Below are 24,912 nucleotides of genomic sequence, written 5' to 3'. Positions count from 1 at the left end.
CAGATCATGGGAAACCTGGGTGCTGTGGGTAAAAGCCAAGTGTCAGCGTCATTATCCCGTACGCTAAAGGCCGCTTTACACACTGCGATATCGGTACCGATATCACCAGCGTGCGTACCCGCCCCCATCGGTTGTGCGACACGGGCCAATCGCTGCCCGTGTCGCACAACATTGCCCGGACCCGTCACACGGACTTACCTTCCCTGCGACGTCGCTGTGACCGGCGAACCGCCTCCTTTCTAAGGGGGCGGTTCGTTCAGCGTCACAGTGACATCACAGAACCGCCGCCCAATGGAAGCGGAGGTCGGAGAGGAGCGGGACGTAACATCCCGCCCACCTCCTTCCTTCCGCATTGTGGCCGGGACGCAGGTAAGGTGAGGTTCCTTGTTCCTGCGGTGTCACACGGAGCGATGTGTGCTGCCGCAGGAACGAGGAACTTCGTTACTGCTGCAGTAACGATATTTGAGAATGGACCCCCATGTCACCGATGAGCGAGTTTGCACATTTTTGCAATGATGCAAAATCGCTCATAGGTGTCACACGCAACGGCATCGCTAAAGCGACCGGATGTGCGTCACAAATTCCGTGACCCCAACGAGATCACTTGAGCGATGTCGCAGCGTCTAAAGCCAGCTTTAGTGTCGGTGTATGTGGAGGGGGGGGCCCAGGTCCAAATTTTGCACCAGGGACCATCAAACCCTAGCTACACCACTGGGTGACAGGTTCCCTTTAACATGCGCCAATAAAAGTGAGAAATCTCCAGGCAAAGATCCAGTTCTACTGATTATAAGGCCGCTGTCAGAAAGAAGAGAGGGGCTATGCAGCGATCGTACAGCGATATCCCACAGGACGACTGACTGCACCAGCCAGACTCAGGGCTCGCACCACCAAGCGGCGAGAACGAGCGGGAAACCGGCGTACCCGCATTACCTCACGGCGAGTGGAGCAGCGCGCATTGTTACCTCACAGCGAGCGGGTAAGCAGCGCGCGCATTATTACCTCACAGAGAGCCAGACAGAGCGCGCGCATTACCTCACAGCGAGCGGGAAGGCGCCTCAGGAGGTGGCGGGAGCGCGCAGAGGCGGTGCCTGAAACAAAAACACAACTGAGGAGACATCTTGTGTGACGACCTCAGAGCCCATACTTCTCTACGGAGGACAGCGGTCAGTGTAGGGAGCAAGCTGGACGCGGGCAGGTCGTCAACAGCTGGAAGGTGACAGTACAGACACAGTCCTGTGCGCACTGTTACAGGAGCGGTCATGTCCGAGCCCCAAGGAGGCGGCGGCCGGCGGCGGGGGAGCAGTGTGAGCAGAGCGAGGAGCTGCGGCCGCAGGAAGAGAAGGAAGAATAAAGTCAGATCGACCCCTTTCCCTACCCGACTCCATCATCACAACCCGCTGCAGAGAGGCGCAGGAGAGAATGCAGCCAGAAGCCCCAGCCCGGGCCCCCGGGAGCCGCAGCCCGCCCGAGCGGCGCAGTACCGGCAGCTGCGGAGAGAGGTGTGTATGTGGAGAGGGCAGGCACCCGGGCACCGGCTTCCCAGGGCGTCAGCAGGACAGACCGTGCTGGGAGGTGACAGCATCGGAGCTGCACTTAATGAAACTCCATGAAACAATGGCCAACTCTGGGCTATCTCAGGCATTGTGTGGCAGTACTACATTGCCCTTAAAGGGGTTGTCCAGTCTCAGGAGAAAGGTCTGCAGTGGCATAGACATAGACTCCCCTGAAGCCTTGTGCGGATGGGTGGTCATGTGACCACATGTATGTCATTCCTATAGCTGAGGCCCAGTGGCTAGGCTGACCCAGCTTCTCAGTAGAAGAGAACCAGTCTACTGGTCACATGACCTTAATTAGGCAAGTCACATACATGTGGTCACATGACCACCCCCAGACTTTTCTTCAGAGACTGGATAATACTGTTTGGACGCCCCCATTTGTTTGTCATTATGTCATCCAGGAACCACCATTCTTTTATATTTGTCATCTTCATGGCTCAACAATTATTTTTTTTGTAGGATTAGGTATTTGAAAGGGGGAGCATTATAGGACGCATGTAACTTTATTACCAGTGATGGGTGAGAAATAAAATGTTTATTCCTTGATTTTGAGTTGGTCAGACGCTCGGGCGAGCTCGACGCGAGAAACGAGCATTATGGAAAGTCGGTGATTGGCCTGTTCGGGTCTCCGTCCACATACAGCCAGGCATAAACAGAGCAATTCTGGCAGGAGGGAGATTGTGGTTATGTTGGTTTTTTGTTTTGTTTTTTTGTCACACTACTTCTGAGAATGTTGCTTTACACCCAGTGAGAGCCATTTAGAAACTGAATGGCTAACCCTCGTTTGCCTGCACACATCATGCTGTGAAGCAAGCCTGTGCATTGTAGTCGTTTCACTTATGAAATATGAAAGCACCTACGATACTTGGCCGCGCTCCTCGAGCATCCTGATGCTCTATCGAGTAACAAGTAGTGCAAAGCACGCTCACTCATCACTAATTACCAAACTTTTTTTTATTAAAGGGACCCTGTAAGGTGCAATATGCACCCAGAACCATGAGCAGTTCTGGGTGCATATTGCTAATCCCTGTCTAACCGTCCCTGTATACACTAGCATAGATAAAGAGATCTATAGTAAAAAGTATTTCTAAATATTTTAGATTATGCTAATGAAGACAGGGACTAGTTTCTAGGGCGTTATATCCCCTGACTAGTCTGCCCTCTAATCATGTTAGTACGTCCACAGGGCTGTACTAACATGCTATTCAATGCAGCGTCACCGTGCGTACATGTGTTCTCCTCTGAGAAGAAGCAGACAGTCCGCCCACGAAACAGCTGTCAGGCTTCAAACGCTGGTCCATGTGCTCTTCTCTATACCTTCATTTATATTGGGTAAGGTTACTTTTTATTCAGACATTTTATTATTAGGAGTGCATGTTTACATTGTATTCCCCACACCGGTATTGCCCCCTCAGGAGCATGCTAACATGCTATTCAATGGCCATTGCTGAGCGGTAACACATGTACCTATGTCCGTTGTCACCACTTCAGAACTTCCGGTTATCCGCACAATGAAGCCAGTTGTGCGCATATCTGCTTCAGAGAGGTCTAGTGTGCGTGACCGGAAGTGCCGAGACTTCTGATCTTACGCACTGACCCTAAGCCTGGCGTGCTGAGGCGGTGAAAACTGACACAGGTACGCGCATAATCGGTGATGATCCTGAGAAATGGGCATTGAATAGCATGTTAGCATGCCCCTGAGGGCGTGTTAACATGCTAAGAGAGCAGAATGAGCGCAGGAACTAATGCCCTTGCGACTAGTCCTTGAACTCATTAGCATATCATAAAGGATCTTTAGAAATATTTTTTCTAAAGATCTCTTTATCTATGCTACTAGATACAGGGACTGTTAGGCACGGATCAGAAATATGCCCCCAGAACTGCTTGTAGTTCTGGGGGCATATTGCACCTGACAGGTTCACCTTAACAGAATATTATTTATTATTAAGTTGAGCCATGAAAATAAAAATAAAATATTTTTTTTAACACAAAATTGTTTCAGCCCCAAATTTTTCATTTTCACTAGGGTAACAGGAGAAATTACACCAATTTCTCTTGAGTACACGAATACCCCCTATATGATAAAAAACTACTTTTGAGTCAAATTGAAGAAGGAAAGTAGCGCCATATGAGTTCAAATTTAGTTGAAATGGTTTGCGGGTGCCATGTCACAATGGAAAAGCCACCGAGGTGCCTAAACAGTAGCATTCCCCCACAAGTGACCCCATTTTAGAAAATAGACCCTTCAAGGTATTTTTGTCTATGTATGGTGAACTGCTTGAACTCCCGGGTGCTTCACAGAATTTTATAACATTGAGCCATGAAACTGAAAAAATAAATTTTTAACCACAAGCATGTAGCTTTTACTCCATTTTTCAAATTTACGAGGGTAACAGGAGATAATGGACCATACAATTTGTTGTGCAATTTTTCCTGTGTACTTCAATACCCTCATATGTAGTCTAAGGCTGTGTGTGCACGTTGCGTTCTGTACCTTGCAGAAATGAACGCATCCTCTGGCAGAATATGTCTTTGTCAAATTTAGTTTTGACCACAAACGCAGGAAATACACATACGTTTTTCTTGCGTTTTTCTTGCGTTTTCAGTGCTTAAAATGGGATGTGTTTTCAATATAAAGACACTACTAAATAAAGTTTGAACATTCAAACACTAGGAAAAAAGTGGAACAAAAAGTCATGCTTTAAATCATACACTATAATGATAATTTTCCTAAAATTATTATTGAGATTTAATATTTATGTTAAAAATAAAATTAACTTATTGTTTGACTCTTTATTTTAAGTCTGGCTGGTTGTGAGGTCAAAAGGAAACCTCTTGACGTCACTAATGCCAAACAAGCATGCTTTAATTTTGACAAAGCATGCGTTTAGCATCAAAAATGCATGTAAAACGCTAGGATTTTGATTTTGGATGCGTTTTCAAAACTGTCATTGACTTCAATGTTAGCAAAACGCTGCCAAAACGCAAAAAAGAATTGACATGCTGCTTTTATAAACGCAGAAATTTTGACAAAATGTTGTCATTCAAAACGCTGCATTTAAAAAAGCATCGTGTGGGCGAATTTTGCTAAATTGCCATAGACTTTGCTTAAAAAACAAAACGCAAGCTTTTTGGCATTGAAACGCTGCAGTTCAAAATGCTGCGGAAACGCATGAAAAAACGCGACGTGCGCACATAGCCTAAAACTGCTTTTGAGGCACAGTACAAAGTAAAGGGAAGGAACAACATATTTGAGTTCAGTATTAGTTGGAATGGTTTGCGGGTGACATGTCACATTGGCAGAGCCCTTGAGGTGCCAGAACAGCAATTTCCCCTGAACGTGGTAAACGTGGTAATACTCCACATGTGACTCTACACAGGGCTGTGGAGTCGGTAAGCCAACCTGCGACTCTGACTCCTCAATTTCCCTTGTACCGACTCCACGACTCCGACTCCCACATATATTGCTTATATTTAAGTGAAAAATTTAACAATGTGAACATCAGACATTTAATCATTTTTATGACACAATAAGTCCTCATCAATCCTGTTGCTGTATTTTCCCTACATATTGTATATATATTGTATAGAAGCTATCCTCCCAAAAGTACATGAGCTCAAAGAAAAAACAAACAGGCATCCAGCATACAGAGAGAATGCTGGATGCCTGTACAGTATACTGTTCATTGAAAGTTTACACTATGTGCAGACTTATTAGGCAAGTTGTATTTCTTTATCGTTCCTTTGGGAGACCCAGACCATGGGTGTTTAGCTTCTGCCTCCGGAGGACACACAAAGTACTACACTTAAGTGTAGCTCCTCCCTCTGAGCTTATACACCCCCTGGTAGCCAGTCCTAGCCAGTTTATTGCTTTGTGTCAGGAGGCATACATCCACACATGCATTCTCATCTGATTTGTTTGACTTTTGGAAAGAGTTTGAAGAAAAGCGGGTCCATGTCTGGACTCCCGGCATGTCCCTTCTCACCCCACTGTGTCGGCGGTGTTGTTAAGGTTGATTTACAAGGCTGCAGCCTTACATGCCGCGCTCCTTCACCATCCCTTCTGGGCTCTGGCTTGAAGTGGGAGCCAGCACGGTCTCCATGCCTGGCAGGAGTCCGGTCTCCATCCACAGCCCCTTGAGGATTCTGTTGGACCGGAGCACTCATCCCCAGGGACATGGCCCTGCGTCTCAGCAGCTAAGTACCTGAGACGTTTATGTTGGGGGTCCCGGTTTATTGTAAGGGGAGAGTATGCTGTATGTGATTGTTTTAACTTTTCCGGTGGGTTCTCTAGCTTTTGCCTGAGAACCGCGCCGATGGTGCCTGCTTGTCGGCCTCGCCGCTTAAATTTAGGCCCTGGCTTCGCCGGAGGCCTAGTTTCATTTTCCTGCCCTCGCATGTCACTCATGCAGAGGGACAGGTTCGGCTCCTCCCGGCGGCCGTTCTACACAGGGGAGGGACACTCCCCACTGCTGGGGCGTCCCTCCTTCCCTGCAGGTCTCTATAGCCCTCCAGTTCCCGCTCTTTTATAGGAACACCCTCTTCTCAGGCAGAGTTCACTCTGCTCTGGGACATCCTGCATTCTGCATCTCTGCTGAGGTGCTGCGACTGGGGGACCGGGTTTCGGGATCTGGAGGGCATACAACACCGCGCTCAGCGGTCTGGTAAGCCACAGCCGGTCTCCGGTTGTGGACCTCTGTATATTCTCCCTGGGGTTCATTCTCTGCAAAGCCCCCACTCCAGCAGCATGTCTCACACAAGGAGCAAGGCTCCAAAGCTTTATTCTGCATGCACTGCATGTAAGCTCCTGCTGCCTGAGCCGAGCACCTATCCACATTGTGATGTCTGCTCTAACTTGGCGGTGCCACAGCCTGGAGTCTCACCCCCAGTGGTCTCTCAGGCTGCTGCTGCACCTGTGATTGAACCCTCGGCCCGGGTAGAGTCCTTCTCTAGGTCCATATCCCAGTCATTTGCTGAGTCCATGGGACTTTTGTCCAGGACTTTGATGAATATGCATCAGCCCCCCTCACAGGGTGCCTCTAATACTCTTGACAGAGGACTCCTATCCTCTGACCTCCGTCCATCGGAGCTCACAGAGGATTCATCATCTGATCCCAGACCCCGTCCTTCTAAGAGAAGGCGCAGGGTTTCCTCCCCCTCCCCATCCCACGGCTCTGCCTCAAGAGCTGACTCTCAAGATGAGGAGGATGCCCTCACTGATTGATTGCTTCTATTAATTCTGTGCTGGATCTCAATCCGCCAGTGTCAGAGGAGCAACTCTCTTTGGCAGAAAAACAGTTTACCTCGCATAAGAGAGTGAAGAGTGTGTTCTTTAACCACTCCAGTTTTCAGACCGCTGTGACCAAACCCAGGGCCTGCCCTGACAAACGCTTTCCAAAGCGTGGTTCTGATGACCGGTTTCCATTGCCACCTGAGGTGGTCAAGGAGTGGTCTCACTCCCCAAAGGTAGACCCTCCGGTGTCTAGGCTATCAGCCCGGACCGTTGTGTTGGTGGCTGACGGCACCTCACTTAAGGATTCAACTGACCGTCAGATTGACCTTCTGGACAAATCTGTGTATGAAGCTGCGGGGGCCGCGTTTTCCCCGACTTTTGCAGCAGTGTGGGCTCTCAAAGCCATCTCTGCTTCTCTAGAGGAGATGCATTCCCTCACCAAGGAATCTATGCCGGAGATGGTTACCTTAACTGCTCAGGCTTCAGCTTTTTCATCCTATGCCATGTCTGCCATGTTAGAGGCTGCTCACCGCACTGCGGTGGCTTCAGCTAATTCTCTTGTTATCCGCAGGAGTTTGTGGCTTCGAGAGTGGAAGGCAGATGCTTCTTTCACGAAGTTTCCTGCTGGGCTCCCTTTTGCTGGTTCACGGCTGTTTGGTGAACAGCTGGATGAAATCATTAAAGAAGCTACTGGCGGGAAGAGTACTTCCATGCCACAAACCAAGACCAGGAAACCCGCCCAGGGTAGGAATCAATCGAGGTTTCGTTCCTTTCGTTCCTCCAACTGGTCATCCTCTAAGCCTTCCGCCTCGTCCGCTAACTCAGCCAAGGATCATAAATCCAACTGGCGCCCAAAAGCGCGTCCACAGAAGACCGCAGGAGGTTCTGCCACTAAGGCAGCTTCCTCATGACTCTCGGCCCGCTCCAGCCACGTCCTTAGTCGGTGGCAGGCTCTCCCACTTTGGCGACGCTTGGTTAAAGCAAGTCTCCGATCAGTGGGTGAGAGACCTCATATCTCACGGCTACAGGATAGAATTCTCTTCCAGCCCTCCAAACAGATTTTTTCTCTCAACTCCCCCCTGCTCCAAGGCCGCCGCCTTCTCGCAGGCCGTGGCGTCCTTGCAGGCAAACTGAGTGATTGTCCCAGTTCCCGCTCAGGAACGGTTCAGAGGTTTTTACTCAAATCTCTTCCTAATTCCAAAAAAAGGACGGTACCTTCCGGCCCATCCTGGATCTCAAGCTTCTCAACAAGCATGTCCGGGTGCGGCATTTTCGCATGGAGTCTCTGCGATCAGTCATTGCCTCTATGACCCAAGGGGAGATCCTGGCGTCCATCGACATCAGAGATGCCTATCTACATGTGCCAATCGCAGTGTCACATCAGCGTTGGTTACGTTTTGCGATAGGAGAAGATCATTTCCAATTCGTGGCTCTCCCCTTCGGGTTAGCCACGGCCCCTCGGGTATTCACCAAGGTCATGGCGGCAGTGATTGCGGTCCTGCACCTCCAGGGGTTAGCAGTGCTTCCTTATCTGGATGACCTTCTGGTCAAGGGTACATCCAGCGCAGACTGTCAGCGGAGTGTTTCGCTCACTCTCGCCACCCTAGCCCAATTCGGGTGGATTGTCAATCTTCCCAAATCCACTCTGACTCCGACCCAGAGTCTCACGTACCTAGGGATGCAGTTCGAGACTCTGCCGGCACTTGTGAAGTTGCCCTTAGACAAACAGCTGTCACTCCGGTTGGCGGTGCGCTCTCTCCTGAGGCCCCGCCGTTATACCCTCAGGCGTCTGATGCAGGTGCTGGGTCAAATGGTGGCCTCCATGGAGGCGGTTCCCTTTGCCCAGTTCCATCTGCGTCCTCTGCAGCTGGACATTTCTCCGCTGTTGGGACAAGCGGCCTTCCTCCTTACAGAGGTTAGTGGCTCTGTCGCCACGGACCAGGAGCTCTCTTCAGTGGTGGCTTCGACCCCTCTCCCTGTCCCAAGGGCGCTCCTTCCTGACTCCGTCCTGGGTGATTCTCACCACGGATGCCAGCCTATCCGGCTGGGGAGCGGTACATCTCCACCACAGAGCACAGGGCACTTGGACTCCGTCCGAGTCAGCCCTTTCAATCAATGTGCTGGAAACCAGAGCTGTGCTTCTAGCTCTCCTAGCCTTTCACCACCTGTTGGCGGGCAGGCACATTCGAGTCCAGTCAGACAACGCGGCAGCGGTTGCCTACATCAATCACCAAGGCGGGACACGCAGCCGCCTGGCAATGTTGGAGGTCCAACGCATTCTTCAATGGGCGGAGGACTCCAAGTCCACCATATCCGCAGTCCACATCCCTGGCGTAGAAAACTGGGAGGCAGATTATCTCGGCCGTCAATCCGTGGACGGTGGCGAGTGATCCCTGCACCCGGCAGTGTTTCAGTCAATCTGCCGCAAGTGGGGCACTCCGGACGTGGACCTAATGGCATCCCGTCACAACAACAAGGTTCCGGTTTACGCTCCCACGATCCTCAGGCCTGCGCCGCGGACGCTCTGGTTCAAGACTGGTTCCAGTTTCGTCTGTCCTACGTGTTTCCCCCTCTAGCTCTCTTGCCCAGAGTCCTGCGCAAGATCAGAATGGAGGGCCGTCGAGTCATCCTCATTGCACCGGACTGGCCCAGGCAAGCTTGGTATCCGGACCTGCTCCAACTGTCCGTGGAGATGCCGTGGCATCTTCCGGACCGTCCAGACCTGCTCTCGCAAGGTCCGTTTTTTTCCGCCCGAATTCTGCGGCACTCAAATTGACGGCGTGGCTCTTGAGTCCTGGATTTTGACGGCTTCTGGTATTCCTCCTGAAGTCATCTCCACTATGACTCGGGCCCGTAAGTCTTCCTCCGTCAAGATCTATCACAGGACTTGGAAAATTTTCCTGTCCTGGTGTCGCTCTTCCGGCCATTCTCCTTGCCGACCCTTCTGTCTTTTTTACAGTCCGGTCTGCAGCTAGGACTGTCCCTCAACTCTCTCAAGGGACAAGTCTCAGCTCTATCAGTGCTGTTCCAGCGGCGTCTCGCCCGGCTGGCTCAGGTCCGCACCTTCATGCAAGGTGCGTCTCACATCATTCCGCCTTATCGGCGGCCCTTGGATCCCTGGGACCTTAACTTGGTCCTCACTGTATTGCAGAAACCCCCTTTCGAGCCCCTTAGGGAGGTTTCTTTGTATCGTCTTTCTCAAAAGGTGGCCTTTCTAGTTGCCATAACTTCTCTCAGGAGAGTCTCTGATTTGGCTGCGCTCTCCTCAGAGTCACCTTTTTTGTTTTTTCACCAAGACAAGGTAGTTTTCCGTCCGACCCCGGACTTTCTTCCTAAGGTGGTCTCTCCCTTCCACCTTAACCAGGATATTTCCTTGCCTTCCTTCTGTCCGGCCCCTGTTCATCGCTTTGAGAAAGCGCTGCATACTCTAGATCTGGTGCGTGCTCTCCGGATCTATGTGTCTCGCACCGCTGCGCTTAGGCGGTGCACCTCTCTTTTTGTGCTAAGCACAGATCGGCGCAAGGGTCTCTCTGCTTCTAAGCCGACCTTGGCCCGTTGGATTAGATTGACCATTTCGGACGCCTACCAGAGTACTCAGGTGCCTCCCCCGCCGGGGATCAAAGCACACTCGACCAGAGCTGTCGGTGCCTCTTGGGCTTTTAGGCACCAGGCTACGGCTCAACAAGTCTGTCAGGCTGCCACTTGGACTAGCCTGCATACCTTTTCGAAGCACTACCAAGTGCATGCTCATGCTTCGGCAGATGCGAGCTTGGGCAGACGCATCCTTCAGGCGGCTGTCGCCCACTTGTGAAGTTAGGCTCCGCCTACTTCTTAGTTTTTTCTGTTTATTCCCACCCAGGGACAGCTTTGGAACGTCCCATGGTCTGGGTCTCCCAAAGGAACGATAAAGAAAAAGAGAATTTTGTTACTTACCGTAAATTCTTTTTCTTATAGTTCCGTATTGGGAGACCCACCTCCCTCCCTGTTGCCTGTTGGCAATTTTCTTGTTCCGTGTGTTATCACCGGCTGTTGTCGTGGACAGAGTCTCCGGTTGTTCCGGTTCTTACTCGGTTCTACTTGTGGGTGGCTATTCTCCTTCAGCTTTTGCACTAAACTGGCTAGGACTGGCTACCAGGGGGTGTATAAGCTCAGAGGGAGGAGCTACACTTTTAAGTGTAGTACTTTGTGTGTCCTCCGGAGGCAGAAGCTAAACACCCATGGTCTGGGTCTCCCAATACGGAACTATAAGAAGAAGAATTTACGGTAAGTAACAAAATTCTCTTTTTTAGAGGATTTTTTTTTTTATTATTGATCAACAACTTTGTTCTCAATCAACCAAAAAGACTCATAAATATCAAAGCTTAATATTTTTGGAAGTTGAAGTGTTTTTTGTTTGTTTTTTTTTTTTTTAGATTTGGCTATCTTAGGAAGATATCTGTTTGTGCATGTAACTATTACTGTGCAGAATTATTAGGCATCTTAATAAAAAACAAATCTATTCCCATCTCACTTGCTTATTTTCACCAGGTAAACCAATATAACTGCATAAAATTTAGAAATAAACATTTCTGACATGCAAAAACAACCCAAAAAAATTAGTGACCAATATAGCCACCTTTCTATATGATGACACTCAACAGACTACCATCCATAGATTCTGTCAGTTGCTTGATCTGTTTACGATCAACATTGCGTGCAGCAACCACCACAGCCTGCCAGACACTGTTCCGAGAGGTGTACTGTTTTACCTCACTGTAGATCTCACATTTTTTTTTTTTTTTCAAAACAATTTTTATTGATTTTACAAACTTATTTCAATATCGTATCAAAAGTAGTATGATTTACAAAAGACAAGATTGCAGCTGTCGATAAGTATCATTGGAAGGGGTAGAATCCCCTCTCTATCTCCAATCCCGCTTCAGATTGCATTGACAGATAATGAATCAGAGTTAAAAAATCCAAACATAACATAAATGAAACAAACCCCTGAACCCCTGTGCCATTCTCTAATAGTTCTAGTGCCAATGTCATGTCTTGATGACGTCATGTTGTCTCGCCTTTGTCCCTCACCTGGGTCCCTGCTAATTAGTCCTCAGCTTTCCCAGACTATCCTGGATTTCATTTATGAGGTACCACTCCGTATGTCTGAAGGGTGCCACTAAATGGCTTATGTCCTCCTGTTTGTAATGAACTTCTATAAAAGTTTTCCACCTCCTAAAAAACTTGGTTGTCAAATTATCCTTGTCCCTTTCTGCTTCTAATTTCTCCAGCCTCAAAAGGTTGTGCAGTTCACTGATGACTTCCCCTATGGCTGGGGCCTCCTCCTGTATCCAGTGCCTTAGGATGCATCTTTTAGCTATCATGGCTATGTCATGTATGATTACAAATGTTTTTTTGTCCCGAGCGTTCAATCCCCCTCTAACTCCACCCTCCAAAAAGTGGAAGATCCACACCATTAGTTCTAGTTTGCAGGAAATTTTCCATGTTGTTTGAACTAACGCTCTGACTTGGTTCCAAAACCTCTTTATTGGACTGCATTCCCACAAACCGTGCAGCATGTCTGTTTTTTCTTTGTGGCACTTAGGACACCGTGCCTCCCTGCCCGGGATGTTGAAGCCCAAAACAGCCCTGTGTAATATCCTAAATTGGGTGTCCCTCCAGCTCTCGTTAGTGACTTGTTTCCTCATCTGAACCCATCCTTTCAGTATGACCTCCACTACTTCCTGTCCTTTCAGTTGTTTTTCCCATGCTAGAAGTGTTCGACTATCTTCCCTGGATATTAGCACACCTCTAAATGTTTGGTATATTCGGGAAACATTTATATTTGTTACGCTACATCCCATGAGCTCATCAATCATGCTCTTGTTCAATTCCCTTCCAATCTCACCAAGCTCTTTCAGTACTCCATGTTTCAATTGTTCGTACTGCATAATGTGGGAGCCGTTGAGATTGTACTTATCAAGCACCTCCCGACCTGTCATCCATCTTCTCTCTTCCACATTCATGACATCTATCAGACTCCTAATGCCTCTCTCTTTCCATTTGAGGAATAATTTATTCTCTCTCCCCTGGGGAAAGTTTGGTGACGCCCAAGGATTTAGGTATTTTGATACCTTCCAGGAGAGTCCCAATTTCCGTCTAACCAATCTCCAGGCCAACATGGTGTCTCGAAATATAACCGAGTTTCTTATATGACCTTCAACCTTAGACATTGGGGAGTGTAAAATGGACGTCAGGTCCCATGGTTCTGCATACTTGAGTTCCGTTCCATAATCTGAGTGCCTGCTCGTTCCTCAGATCTCACATTTTATGAGGGACCACAGGTTCTCTATGGGGTTCAGATCAGGTGAACGAGGGGGCCATGTCATTATTTTTCATCTTTTAGACCTTTACTGGCCAGCCAAGCTGTGGAGTAGTTGGATGCATGTGATGGAGCATTCACCTGCATGAAAATCATATTTTTCTTGAACGATACCGACTTCTTTCTGTAATACTTCTTGAAGAAGTTGTCTTCCAGAAACTGGCAAGTAGGTCTGGGAGTTGAGCTTCACTCCATCCTCAACCCGAAAAGGTCCCACAAGTTTATCTTTGATGATGCCAGCCCATACCAGTACCCTGCCTCCACCTTGCTGGCGTCTGAGTCAAAGGGAGCTCTCTGCCCTTTACTGATCCAGTCTCTGGCCAATCTATGTGGCCCATCAAGAGTCTCATTTCATCAGTCCATAAAATCTTTGAAAAATCAGTCTTAAGATATTTCTTGTCCTAGTCTTGACGTCTTATCTTATGTTTCTTGTTCAAAGGTGGTCATTTTTCAGCCTTCCTTACCTTGGCCATGTTCCTGAGTATGGCACACCTTGTGCTTTTTGATACTCCAGTAATGTTGCAGCTCTGAAATATGGCTAAACTGGGGGCAAATGGCATCTTGGCAGCTTCACGCTTGATTTTCCTCAATACATGGGCAGTTATTTTGCGCCTTTTTTTTTCCCAACACGCTTCTTGTGACCCTGTTGGCTATTTGCCATGAAATGCTTGACTGTTCGGTGATCACGCTTCAAATGTTTGGCAATTTCAAGTCTGCTGCATCCGTCTGCAAGACTTCTCACAATGTTGGACTTCTCAGAGCCTGTCAAATCTCTCTTCTGACCCTTTTTGCCAAAGGAAAGGAAGTTGCTTAATAATTAAGCACCCCTTATATAGGGTGTTGATGTCATTACACCACACACCTCCTCATTACAGAGATGCACATCACCTGATTTACTTAATTGGTAGTTGCCTCTCAAGCCTATACAGCTTGGAGTAGGACAACATGTATAAAAAGTATCATGTGCTCAAAATACTCATTTACCTAATAATTCTGCATACAGTGTATGCTTTAAGAAGTAATTACCATAATATTGTTATCCTGTTCACTGTAGCAATTCTGAGATGAGTGCAGACCTTCCTTCTTTCTGAGTGTTTACTTTTTACCCTTGCCTGTAGAGGAGGAGCTTCACTGGTGCACACAGACTTATCTCAGCTAAGGCTGCTTTCACACTACGTTTATTTAACATGCGTCCTGAATGTTTTTTTGCTGCAAAAGCGGATCCTGCTTTTACAGCAAAAAACGCATGCAAACGCATGTCTTACTTTGCAGGATCCTGTCACTGGATGTTTAGGGGCGGGCATTGGAGTCATGTGATCGGGAGTGAGGGGAACTAAACGTGCCAGACTGGGAGCCGGCTTCTGACAGCTGCAGACGCTCGTAACCAAGGTAAACATCGGGCTTGGATACCCGATATTTATCTTGGTTACGAGTGTCTGCAGCTGCTAGGAGCAGGGCTGCCTGCACACGTTACCAACGTAAACATCGGGTAACTAAGATTAGTGGTTACCCGATATTTACCTTGGTTACGAGTGTCCGCAGCTCTCAGGTGGGAGAGAGAGGGAGGAGAGGAAGGGGGAAAGACAGAGATAGAGAGGGTGAGGGAGGGAGGAGGAGAGAGAGACAGATCACGCGAGACTGGTTCTGGGCATGCTCAGTACTTTCTGGGCATGCTCAGTACAAAAGCAGGATCCTGTTACAACGCAACTCAACGCATTCTGCTAGGCAGGATCCAGCGCTCATTGAAATGCATTGCAGCTCGCGGCGCAATGTGAAGGATCCTGTGAGATGCGTTATTTTGACAAAGGTAAAAAACGCTACAAGTAGCGTTTTTGAAACATGTTAAAATAACGCAAAAGTACGGATCCTGTGTCTAACGCATGCGACCGCAGGTGGACGCGAGTCCATTGCAAATGCATTGAAGTGAAAACGCATTTGCACTGGATCCGTTTTTCCGCTAAAAAAACGTTATGGACGGATGTTAAATAAACGTAGTGTGAAACCAGCCTAAGAAAAAGCCTAGATCCTCAGGCTACATACATTCACACATAGTGTTTTTGCGGATCCGTTTTTTTTTGCAGTGAAATGCAGTGACTCTGGGCATCCCAGCAAAGTTAGTGGGTTTCAAGATATGACATTCAGACACATAGTTTTGTGAAGATCCGTTTTTGGGCTCAAAAACATCCTCACAAAGAATGAGCATGTCAGTTTTTGTGGGGTTTTTTAATCTGCTTTTGCTATTGAAAGCATTATTTATGAGTTCAAAAACCTTTTCATGTGATGCGGTTTTTTGAAAAGCTGATCTGCTTTTGCAGCTGAAAACCGTATACTCAAAAACGCAGCAAAAACGCTGTGTGTGAATGTAGCCTTACTTAGATCAGGAATAGAACAGCCATTTATAGGTTATTTAATAACTTTCCCAAATACCTATGAAAATATATTCAGCACATTCTGCATTGAACTACTGTACCTAATTTATTATATATTTTAGGAGTCGGAGTCAGTCCCTTTTATACCAACACCGACTCCACGACTCCGACTCCTCAGCACTGTTTGGCCACATGGCAGGGGTCAGGAGGGAAGGAGCGCCATTTGACTTTTGAAGCACAGAGATTCCTAAAATAGTTGGCAGACTCCCTTTGCAAGAGGCCTTAAGTGCCAGAACACCACAAACTCCCTCAAGTGACCACATTTTGGAAGTTACGCCCCTCTGGGAATTCATCTACTGGTGTATTGACGATTTAGTCTCTGGAGAACATGCATTGACATTGAGTCAAATGCATTGAATATTGCAGAATTGAAGATTGCAAATAAGCACTTGTGCCCGAACATTGTACCCAGCTTGTGCTTCTGGATACCTGCACCCCATAAATGAAGCGCACTCTCCTCACTACAACTTTGCCAAACAAGTGGATGCTAACTGTGGTGCAGGCACATTGTATTTTTGTTTTTTGGGTTTTTTTCATTTTTTTTCTTTTGGGTGGGGGGGTTTAGCTATAGGGTTTTTCCAGAGCCTTTGTGTTACCGGTAACGTGGACGCACCCTATATTCCCATTAACAATTGCACTTGCATCAGGATTTCCATCTACGTCTCCGAAATACATGATTTAGGTGAAACACCCCAACAGATCCATTCACTGAGGCAGCAGAGTTACTCCAGACTCTGTTTGGCCTCTGTTCAGCTGTGTTTGTCTTTTCAAAGCTGAACAAAACTATTGTCCCGCTTTTGTACACGCCTAAAAAGATGGACACTGCTGCACTACATGCCAGACACTAGGTCAAAGTGAGTCCCTCTGCCTCATTAGTGAATTTTTAGTTGGGAATTTTGTCTAAATCATGTCTTTCAGAGATTTACATGTAATCCCTGATGTAAGTGATCAGCGTAGAGCTCACGATAAATTTGAGCAGTGCTGTACTGTGATCTGTGGGAGGCAAAATTAACAAATCAACAGCAGTTGAAGAATTGGCTTTATTTATTTTTTACGTTGTTTACAGTGCAATATAAATAATTAGGCGCCTTTTATTCCTCAGGTACAGCGATGCCAAATTTATATAGTCTTTTATATTTGACTACTGTCGCACTAAAAGCGCTTTTTTATAAAATAATGTTTTTTGCACTGAATTTTGAAGTCTGTTATTTTTCTGCTGACAGGATCATGTGAGGGCTTGCTTTTGTGTGATGAGTTGGAGTTTGTGTTAGTACCATTTTGGACCAGGTAATATATTTTGATCGCTTTCTATTCAGCTTGTGAGGCAGAAGTGTGAAGTAACAGCAATTCGGGATTTATTTATTTTTTTTTTTACGCTATTCATATAAAAGTGATAGGACAGCTTTATTCTTAAGGTCAGTATGATTACAGTGCTACCACATTTTACAGTTGGGGGGGTTGTTCATTATTTTGCCGCTTTTACGCAGTAAAAACTAGTTTATTAAAAAAAAAAAGTTTGCATTGCGGTATTCTGAGTTAGTTTTTTTTTTTTGTTTTTTTGTTTGACAGCTGTATAGTGGCTTGGTTATTTTTTTGCAGAACAAGATGACGTTTTCAGCGGTACTGTTTTTATTTATATTTAACCTTTTGATGGACATGTGTAGAGGGTTTTTTTTTTACATTTCCATATTTCTTTGAAGGTTTTTTTCATTATTATTTTTTGAAGATTTTTCCTTTTTAAATACTGTTACAAGATAAGCCACAGACCTGGCAGCGATTGCAGGGGTACAGCGCCTTAATCCCCCACAATCTCCATGACGTACTCGCTACATCTATGGTCGGGACCGCACTGACAATTGTGAAGTACCCAGGAAGTCCAATGTCCTAAGGAGGTTAACACCAAACTACCAGCACAGCTGATCATATAAGAGAACACATATTGGAATAGAAGGATAAAGCATGCAGTTCGGGAAAAATTATGCAGATCCAATAGGTGTCACCATTTAGTGTGTGGCTTCATTAGGGGCTAAGTGCAGTATGAGAGGGCATATAATTTGTTTTATATACCTGTTCAAATTACTCAAATTGTTACCTGCTGATGGTGGTCACGTGGACAGTAACCGACATATTGCTTTCAATAAGGTATTCAAGTAAATGCACCAGCTCACCCCAGAAGTAAAGAAGGGAATCCTGACCCGGACAACAGAGTGCATGCGTCAAATACATGATAGCATGGACTAGGTCTTTGCCTGTCCATGCTTTGAATACGTGTATATTTTATTATTAGGTCTCATATGTTTTGAAGCGTTTGGGTTTTTTTTTTTTTTTGCCAGAAAGTTCAGATTTGGTGCAGGAATTTGTTGTCTAAATTTCAGCGCCAAATCTGCATCTCTTGTCAAAAACAAACACTATTTTCTGGCAGGAGATGCAGGTCTGATTGAACTCGGTTCACCTGAGGTGAGTTTACCTGCCGTCACAGGTGGGGTACTGTGGGAACCTCCAGCTGTGAGTGCAGATAATCTCAGTGACTTCTCATGGCTTCGGCTCAGTCAATGTCTGACTGAAGCCGCAGTGGGTTGTCATGTTCTGTAATGTGCCCGCGTCCTGCGACTCCAGTAAGTAGCAGAGCCGGGATTGTTGTGGGCCCTTGTGTGGATTACCTTGGACCTGTTCTTTTGTGGAGTAAATAATTTGGAGAAAAAGGGTGTTTTTAAATTTTATTTCAAATAAAGGAATTTTCGGTGTTTGGGTTTTTTTTTTTTTTTTTTCCTTTTCACTTACAGGATTAGTAATAGGGGGTCTCATAGACCCTTGCCATTACTAATCTAGGGCTTAGTAGCAGCTGTGAGCTGTCATGAACTCCTTATATTACTCTGATTGCCACCTCATCAGGGCAATCAAGTTGAGCTAGGTAAAATGCCAAGATTGTCACATCTAGTGGATGTGACAATTCTGGGCGGCTGCATGCTACTATTTTTAGGCTGGGGGCCCAATAACCATGGGCCTTCCAAGCCTGAGAATACCAGCTCATTACCGGGTATCACAATGTGAGGGGCACATACGCCAACTTATTTATTTTTAAACCACTATAGAGATGCAGACAGCATGTGTGATTTCAACCAATCACAGATGCTGTCGCACAGTGTGGAGGGCGCAGTCTGACTGCAACCAATCACAGACGCCGTGACTGACAGTGGGCGGGGGAAGCAGCAAATATGTATGAGAGGTAATGAGCGGATCCGGAAGTAGTGTTACAGTCATGGGAAAGGTCGGTAAGTATAACCTGAACAGTCACATGGATTTCTTTGAGAAGTCCTTGTTCAGGGTCTGTGCCTGGACACTAGATATCTGGTACAGACCTGGAACTTTATAGTTTGGGTTCGCCTATCAATATATATTTCCCTTTTAATAGCAAGTCAGGCTTGTATAGTGGACAGGGCATCTCGTTAGCTGCTTATCACATATGGGAGACAATCCTACAGCTAATTGACACAAAAACTTTATTAGGGTATGTGCACATAGTGTCTTTTTTACGACAGTGTATCCACATGGTTTTTCAAGGTGAAGCCACTTCAGGAAAACACCAGTAGTCATTATCCCTGGCTGTTTTTTGTTGCTATTGCTCCACCATCAGCATCTTTTATGCTATACTTAAAGTATACAGAGGGGGTGACTTACTAACACAAGCTGCCTAGAGAAGGAGCATGTCGCTCTAACTTCTTTAGGATATCCGAACCCTTAAAGGTGCAAAGAGATTATGTTAACAGCATATTCGTGTAGATATTGCTGTGCTTGGTATGAAGAGCTTTAGCAGCTCTTCTTCACCTGAAAAAAAAAAGTATGCACATATACCCTTACTGATTGCATTGCTGAGGTTTAACCCCTTCAGCCCCGGGGCACTTTCCGTTTTTGCGTTTTTGTTTTTTGCTCCCCTTCTTCCGAGAGCCGTAACTTTTTTATTTTTCTGTCAATCTTGCCATATGAGGGCTTGTTTTTTGCAGGACAAGTTGTACTCTTAAATGAAACCATAAGTTTTACCATATGGTGTACTGGAAAGCAGCAAAAAAATTCCAAGTGTGGAAAAATTGCAAAAAAAGTGTGATGGCACAATAGTTTTTGGGATGTTTTATTCACGGTGTTCACTATATGGTAAAACTGATGTGTGGGTATGATGCCTGAGGTCGGTGCGAGTTTGTAGACACCAAACATGTATAGGTTTACTTGTATCTAAGGGGTTAAAAAAAAATTCACAAGCTTGTTCAATAAAAGTGGCGTACGTTTTGCGCCATTTTCCGAAACCCGTAGAGTTCTCATTTTTTGGGATCTATGGCTCAGTGACAGCTTATTTTTTGCGTCTCGAGCTGATGTTTCTAATGGTAGCATTTTTGCGCAAATGCTACATTTTGATCGCCTGTTATCGCATTTTGCGTAAAACTTGCGGCGAGCAAAAAACGTAATTTTGGCGTTTGGAATTTTTTTGCTACTACGCCGTTTACCAATCAGATTGATTTTATATTTTGATTGGGCATTTCTGAACGCAGCGATACCAAATATGTGTATAATTATTTATTTTTTTTAACCCTTTAATTTTCAATGGGGGGAAAGGGGTGTGATTTGAACTTTTTTAGGTTTTTTTTTTTTTTTTTTTGTTTTTGTTTTTTTAAAACTTTTTTTTTATTTTATTTTACTAGTCCCCCTAGGGGGCTATAGCAATCAGCAATCTGATCGCTATCTGCTGATCACAGCTATACAGCTGTAAACAGCAGAAATAGTCACTTTCTTTTTCCCTCTGCTCCCAGCCGAGGAAAAACGAAAGTGAAACTTCGTAGCTGCAGGCGTCATCACATGACCCTGTGCTACGATGGTAACCACCGAACGTCACATGATCACTCACGTGACTTCCGGTGGGGACGGCGGTAAGTAAAAAACATGGCCGCGCGCATATAGATTTCGCTGCCAGACTTTGGCAGCGAGATCTAAGGGGTTAATGTTACAGGTGGAATGTGATTCCACTCGTAACATGCAGGCACACATGTCAGCTGTTGAAAACAGCTGATATGTGTGCTGATCCACGCCGCCTGCCCGCAGGGGGCGGGGCTTAACTGGACACGCTCCATGACGGAAATATCCGTCCATGGTCGTGAAGGGGTTAAGGGCTCACTTACAGAAAAAGAATTGCAGCATTATACAATACCAGCAAAGTGAATGAGTTTTTAAATTTCATGAACTTGCTGCTTAGGTTATGTTCACACTTATGTGTTTTTGATGCTTTGCTTGTTTTGACGGCGGAATTTATTGTGCACTGGCAGGGGGCGCATCATTCCATGCGTCCATTGGTTCACTGTGATGCGATCATGGGGCACCAATGGCTTGCTATTGCAGCCAGGGTCTGCTGAACACTTCCTGTGGCTGTTATGAAAGAACTACTGTGAAAGTCAGCCTGTGGCTGGAGTTTATCGGAGACCGTGAATTTCACTATACAGAGCAATACAATAGTATTATATACATAGTACTATACACAGCAATACAATAGTATTATATACATAGTACTATACACAGCAATACAATAGTATTGCTGTGTATAGTACAAACGATCTGATTATTGCAGCTTCAAGTCCCTTAAGGGGCCTGATAATTACAGTATAAAAAGTTGGAAAAAGGTTTTTAAAAAAATTAAAAGTTCAAATCTACTTATTTTCCCCATTAACTCCTTCCCGACATTGGACAAATCGGTACATCTTATTTTTCTGTTCGTTCAAGCAAATGGATGTACAGGTAGGTCCTAGTGATCAAGCTGTCTTATCGCTTTTACGACACGTGAACAGAGTGAAAAAAAAAATCCTGAATTGCTGTTTTTTCTTGATTGTGCCTTACAAAAAGCAGACTAGAAAGCGATCAAAAAAATAATGTGGCCCAAAATCGTACCAATAAAAACTCCGATGTCTGTTGGTAGAAAAATAAAATGACTAAAACCTTTTAGAATTTGATGATGGGGAAAAAACCCTTTTTATTTTGTAATTTTGTAAAAAAAAAAAAACAAACAAGTTTTCATGTGATAGTAGCCAAACCTTAAAAAACAAAAACCGCTATATACAGTAAATTTGGTATCGCTGTAATTATACTGATTTGAGGGGGAGGAAAAAACAGCAAACATCTGATCACTTATACCACAAAGTGAACAGCTTAAAAAAAAATAAAGAAATAAAACCAATTCTGCAACTGCTGCTGATTTGTTTATTCTACTTCCCAAAGACCACAGTATGGTTCAGCTCACATTTATCCTGCGCACTACGCTGAGCACTTACACTGGAGATTCTTTCTTTTCAAAAGCTTCACAAATCTGTCGTTGACCACACTTTTGCGAGTACCAATAAAGTGTCAGACAAAATTCCCAACGGAAAATTTACTGTAGTGAGGCACTTTGAATTCCTGTCTGGCCTGTGGTCTGGCTATGTCAGACCTCTCTTGGCGCTAACAAATTACGGTCAACAACAGTTTTTTGCACCTTTTTGAAAAGGACACTGCTGAACAGAGGACAGGGTCCGGAGTAATTCTGCCGTCTCATTAATGGATCCGTTGAGGGTTTCACTTGAATCACTTATTTCGGAGCTGTAGATGGAAGACCTAATGTGTATGCTCAGCATAGATAACAGAGAGCACAAGAGAGTGGTGTTTTAATGCCGCGCCAATAGATCACTTCAGATGATGTTCAGACCAGTGTTACTTTATTGTTTTCCAGGTCAACGCGTTTCTGGGGCATCTGCCCCCTTCATCAGGACCACCAAAGAAACAGATAACATCCAATCGAGCGAGATTGGATGTTATCTGTTTCTTTGGTGGTCCTGATGAAGGGGGCAGATGCCCCAGAAACGCGTTGACCTGGAAAACAATAAAGTAACACTGGTCTGAACATCATCTGAAGTGATCTATTGGCGCGGCATTAAAACACCACTCTCTTGTGCTCTCTGTTATCTACCGGTTTGGTGGCTGCAGCCTTGGATTGTGTGATACATGCGATTACAGTAGTTGTGGCTTCTCACAACTACATCTGGTGAGTAGTTTCACTCCCCCACCCCCACCCCTCACATATTGGGGTAAGACCCTATGCGCTTGTTTTTCCACAGCTTTTTCTCCGTATGCTCAGCATAGAGCACAGGATAAATGTGAACTGATCCAAAATGTTCTGTACGCCAAATTCTCATCAATAGCATTCAACTTGACCCACAAAAAAAAAACAAGTGTTCACCCAGGTCCGTCATCTGTTACTGGACATATTAGGGGCTTCCACATCATTGGTAGCACAAAGGCTCTAACTTGAAGGTTTTGTCTGGTGTTTAGTTGTTAATGGTGGATTCCTGGCGATTTTTACTGCCATTTGTTTTGCAGCAAGAAAATTTGGTCTGATGTTGTCCACAATTTAACAGGCAAATGGTAAATGCTGTACAAATGGCATGTTTGTGTTTTTTTAGGAAGGTGTTTAAGATTCTTAGGTATTCCCCCTTTTTTTTTTTTTTTCTTATACTCTATGCTTTAGGTATTGTAATTTATTTTGTGCGTTTTCTCACAGGCTTCCCGATGGCACAAAAATAATGCAAAGGTTTTTTAGAATGAAATACTTTATATAAAGTGGTTTTAGTTTTTGCTAAAACTAATATTGTGGGAGTTTAATTTTTTTTTTAACCCAAAGTGGATTTAAAAATAATGAGAAATTGCAACTGCTTCTTACGACAGCATCCATTTCTGGCTTTGGCACAAAAATTTCCTGCTAAAATAAGCCTCTATAAGGCTATGTGCCCACGGGACTCTGTACCTGCGGAAAACCTGCGAATTTATCTGGATTTTCTAGATAAATCCACAGGGTTTAGCAAGTACAGACACTCCCCATGTTATCCTATGGGACATGGGGAGTGCTGTATCAATGCTGCGGATGTTCCGCAGCCGCACTTAACTGCATGTCAATTATACCTGCGGAAATCAGGCCTATCCACTATGGAGATAGAGGCCGGGACTTCCGCAGGGAAGTCGCATGAATGTCCGCAGGTTTTCCGACGATATTTCGCTGGAATCCCGCAGCTATGTATAGCTGCGGGTTCTGGGGAGCTGCTGCGGGAAACCTGCAGAAATATCCGCAGGTGCGAGCTCCTGTGGGCACATAGTAATTGTTACTTTTGTTAATTTCACCTTAACATATCCAGTGTAAACTTTATTTATTTTTTTTTGTTTCCTTTATGAACAGGTGTTAAAAACCAGAGTGAAGAGTGACAAGAAGATTGTTAAATCCGAAAAAAATACCTCCCACAGTCCAGCAGCACATCGATGTGAGCAACGTACGCTCCACAAGCAGAAAAATAAATGTAACATTCAGTCTTTAAAGAGCAATTCCCCAAAAAAGGCTGAAAGGCTTCATACTGACTCTGAGCTCACAAATAGGTCTGTTCAGAAAGCTGAAAAGAAACCATTAACAAATGCTGAAAATATCCAGAATATCAAAATCAAAAAAGAAGGGTATATCCAGGATGAAAATGAAAAAGAGATCAATTATGCAGGAGCAAAGTTTAGTGATCCACCATCCCCAAGTGTGCTCCCAAAGCCTCCAAGTCACTGGATGGGGATAAATGGTCAATGTTCCGACCAATGTAAGGAGTTAATGACATCTCATCTGAAAGCCCTATTGAAAGTCCAGCTGTAATCGTCCAGAGTTGTGCTTGACGCCCTCTTTTAATGAACGTTTTACTACAGATTCAATCGCGATGTCCAGCATTTTTCCAAGTTTGGAGCTTTTTTTGTGCAGGAACTTAAATGGACCTTACATTTTACATTTCTGTACAGAACTGTAGTATTATATTTTGTATGGTTGTGTAAATAGTGTACACAGTGTAATATGTGTATAGCCTCGTTTATACTCCAAGTAAATTTTTAGTTTTGTTATAAAGGTATGTATTTTGACCTGACTAAAGAAACCTAAGTGTTTTATACGTAAGGTGACAAGGTTTCACTGCAGTCAAATGACAACACCGAGGACTTCCATTTTATGAATCCCTATTGACTCTTAATTACCCAAATTTCTAGCACTTGGTCCCTTAAATGAAATGGAAAGCACTTTTTGGTCCATCGTAATTGTAGCTGTTTTATCTAATTCAGCAGTTGGAAAAAGTACTACTGTCTGGTAAAACAGTATCTCAAAAATTATTGCACTTCTGTCACATTTGTAAAGCACTGCACAAATTAACACTGGGAATCCGATATATTTCCAATTTGGAGTCTATAATTATTGGATCCTTCCACATAAATTGGATATTGTTAAATTAAATAAAATAATTTGGCCCCCCCCTA

At 45.1% G+C, this 24,912-nt stretch overlaps 1 protein-coding gene across 1 annotated transcript; it reads left to right on the top strand.

The window, feature by feature from the left end:
• Positions 1 to 1,031: 1,031 nt before the first annotated feature.
• On the top strand, positions 1,032 to 24,912 carry PNRC1 (proline rich nuclear receptor coactivator 1). The gene is made up of 2 exons (XM_075338410.1): positions 1,032 to 1,499; positions 23,816 to 24,912. Exons 1-2 carry the CDS (start codon positions 1,260 to 1,262, stop codon positions 24,266 to 24,268), a joined length of 693 nt encoding a protein of 230 aa, XP_075194525.1. The 5' UTR covers positions 1,032 to 1,259; the 3' UTR covers positions 24,269 to 24,912.

The sequence above is a fragment of the Anomaloglossus baeobatrachus genome, chromosome 3 (genome assembly GCF_048569485.1).
Source record: "Anomaloglossus baeobatrachus isolate aAnoBae1 chromosome 3, aAnoBae1.hap1, whole genome shotgun sequence".
Lineage (NCBI taxonomy): Eukaryota > Metazoa > Chordata > Amphibia > Anura > Aromobatidae > Anomaloglossus > Anomaloglossus baeobatrachus.
This window is presented reverse-complemented; position numbering and strand designations above follow the sequence as displayed.

Coding starts and splice junctions, on each gene's coding strand:
- PNRC1 (XM_075338410.1), top strand. CDS start 1,260: ATGTCCGAGCCCCAAGGAGGCGGCGGCCGGCGGCGGGGGAGCAGTGTG. Junction 1,500..23,815: donor ACCGGCAGCTGCGGAGAGAG/GTGTGTATGTGG, acceptor CTTTATGAACAG/GTGTTAAAAACCAGAGTGAA.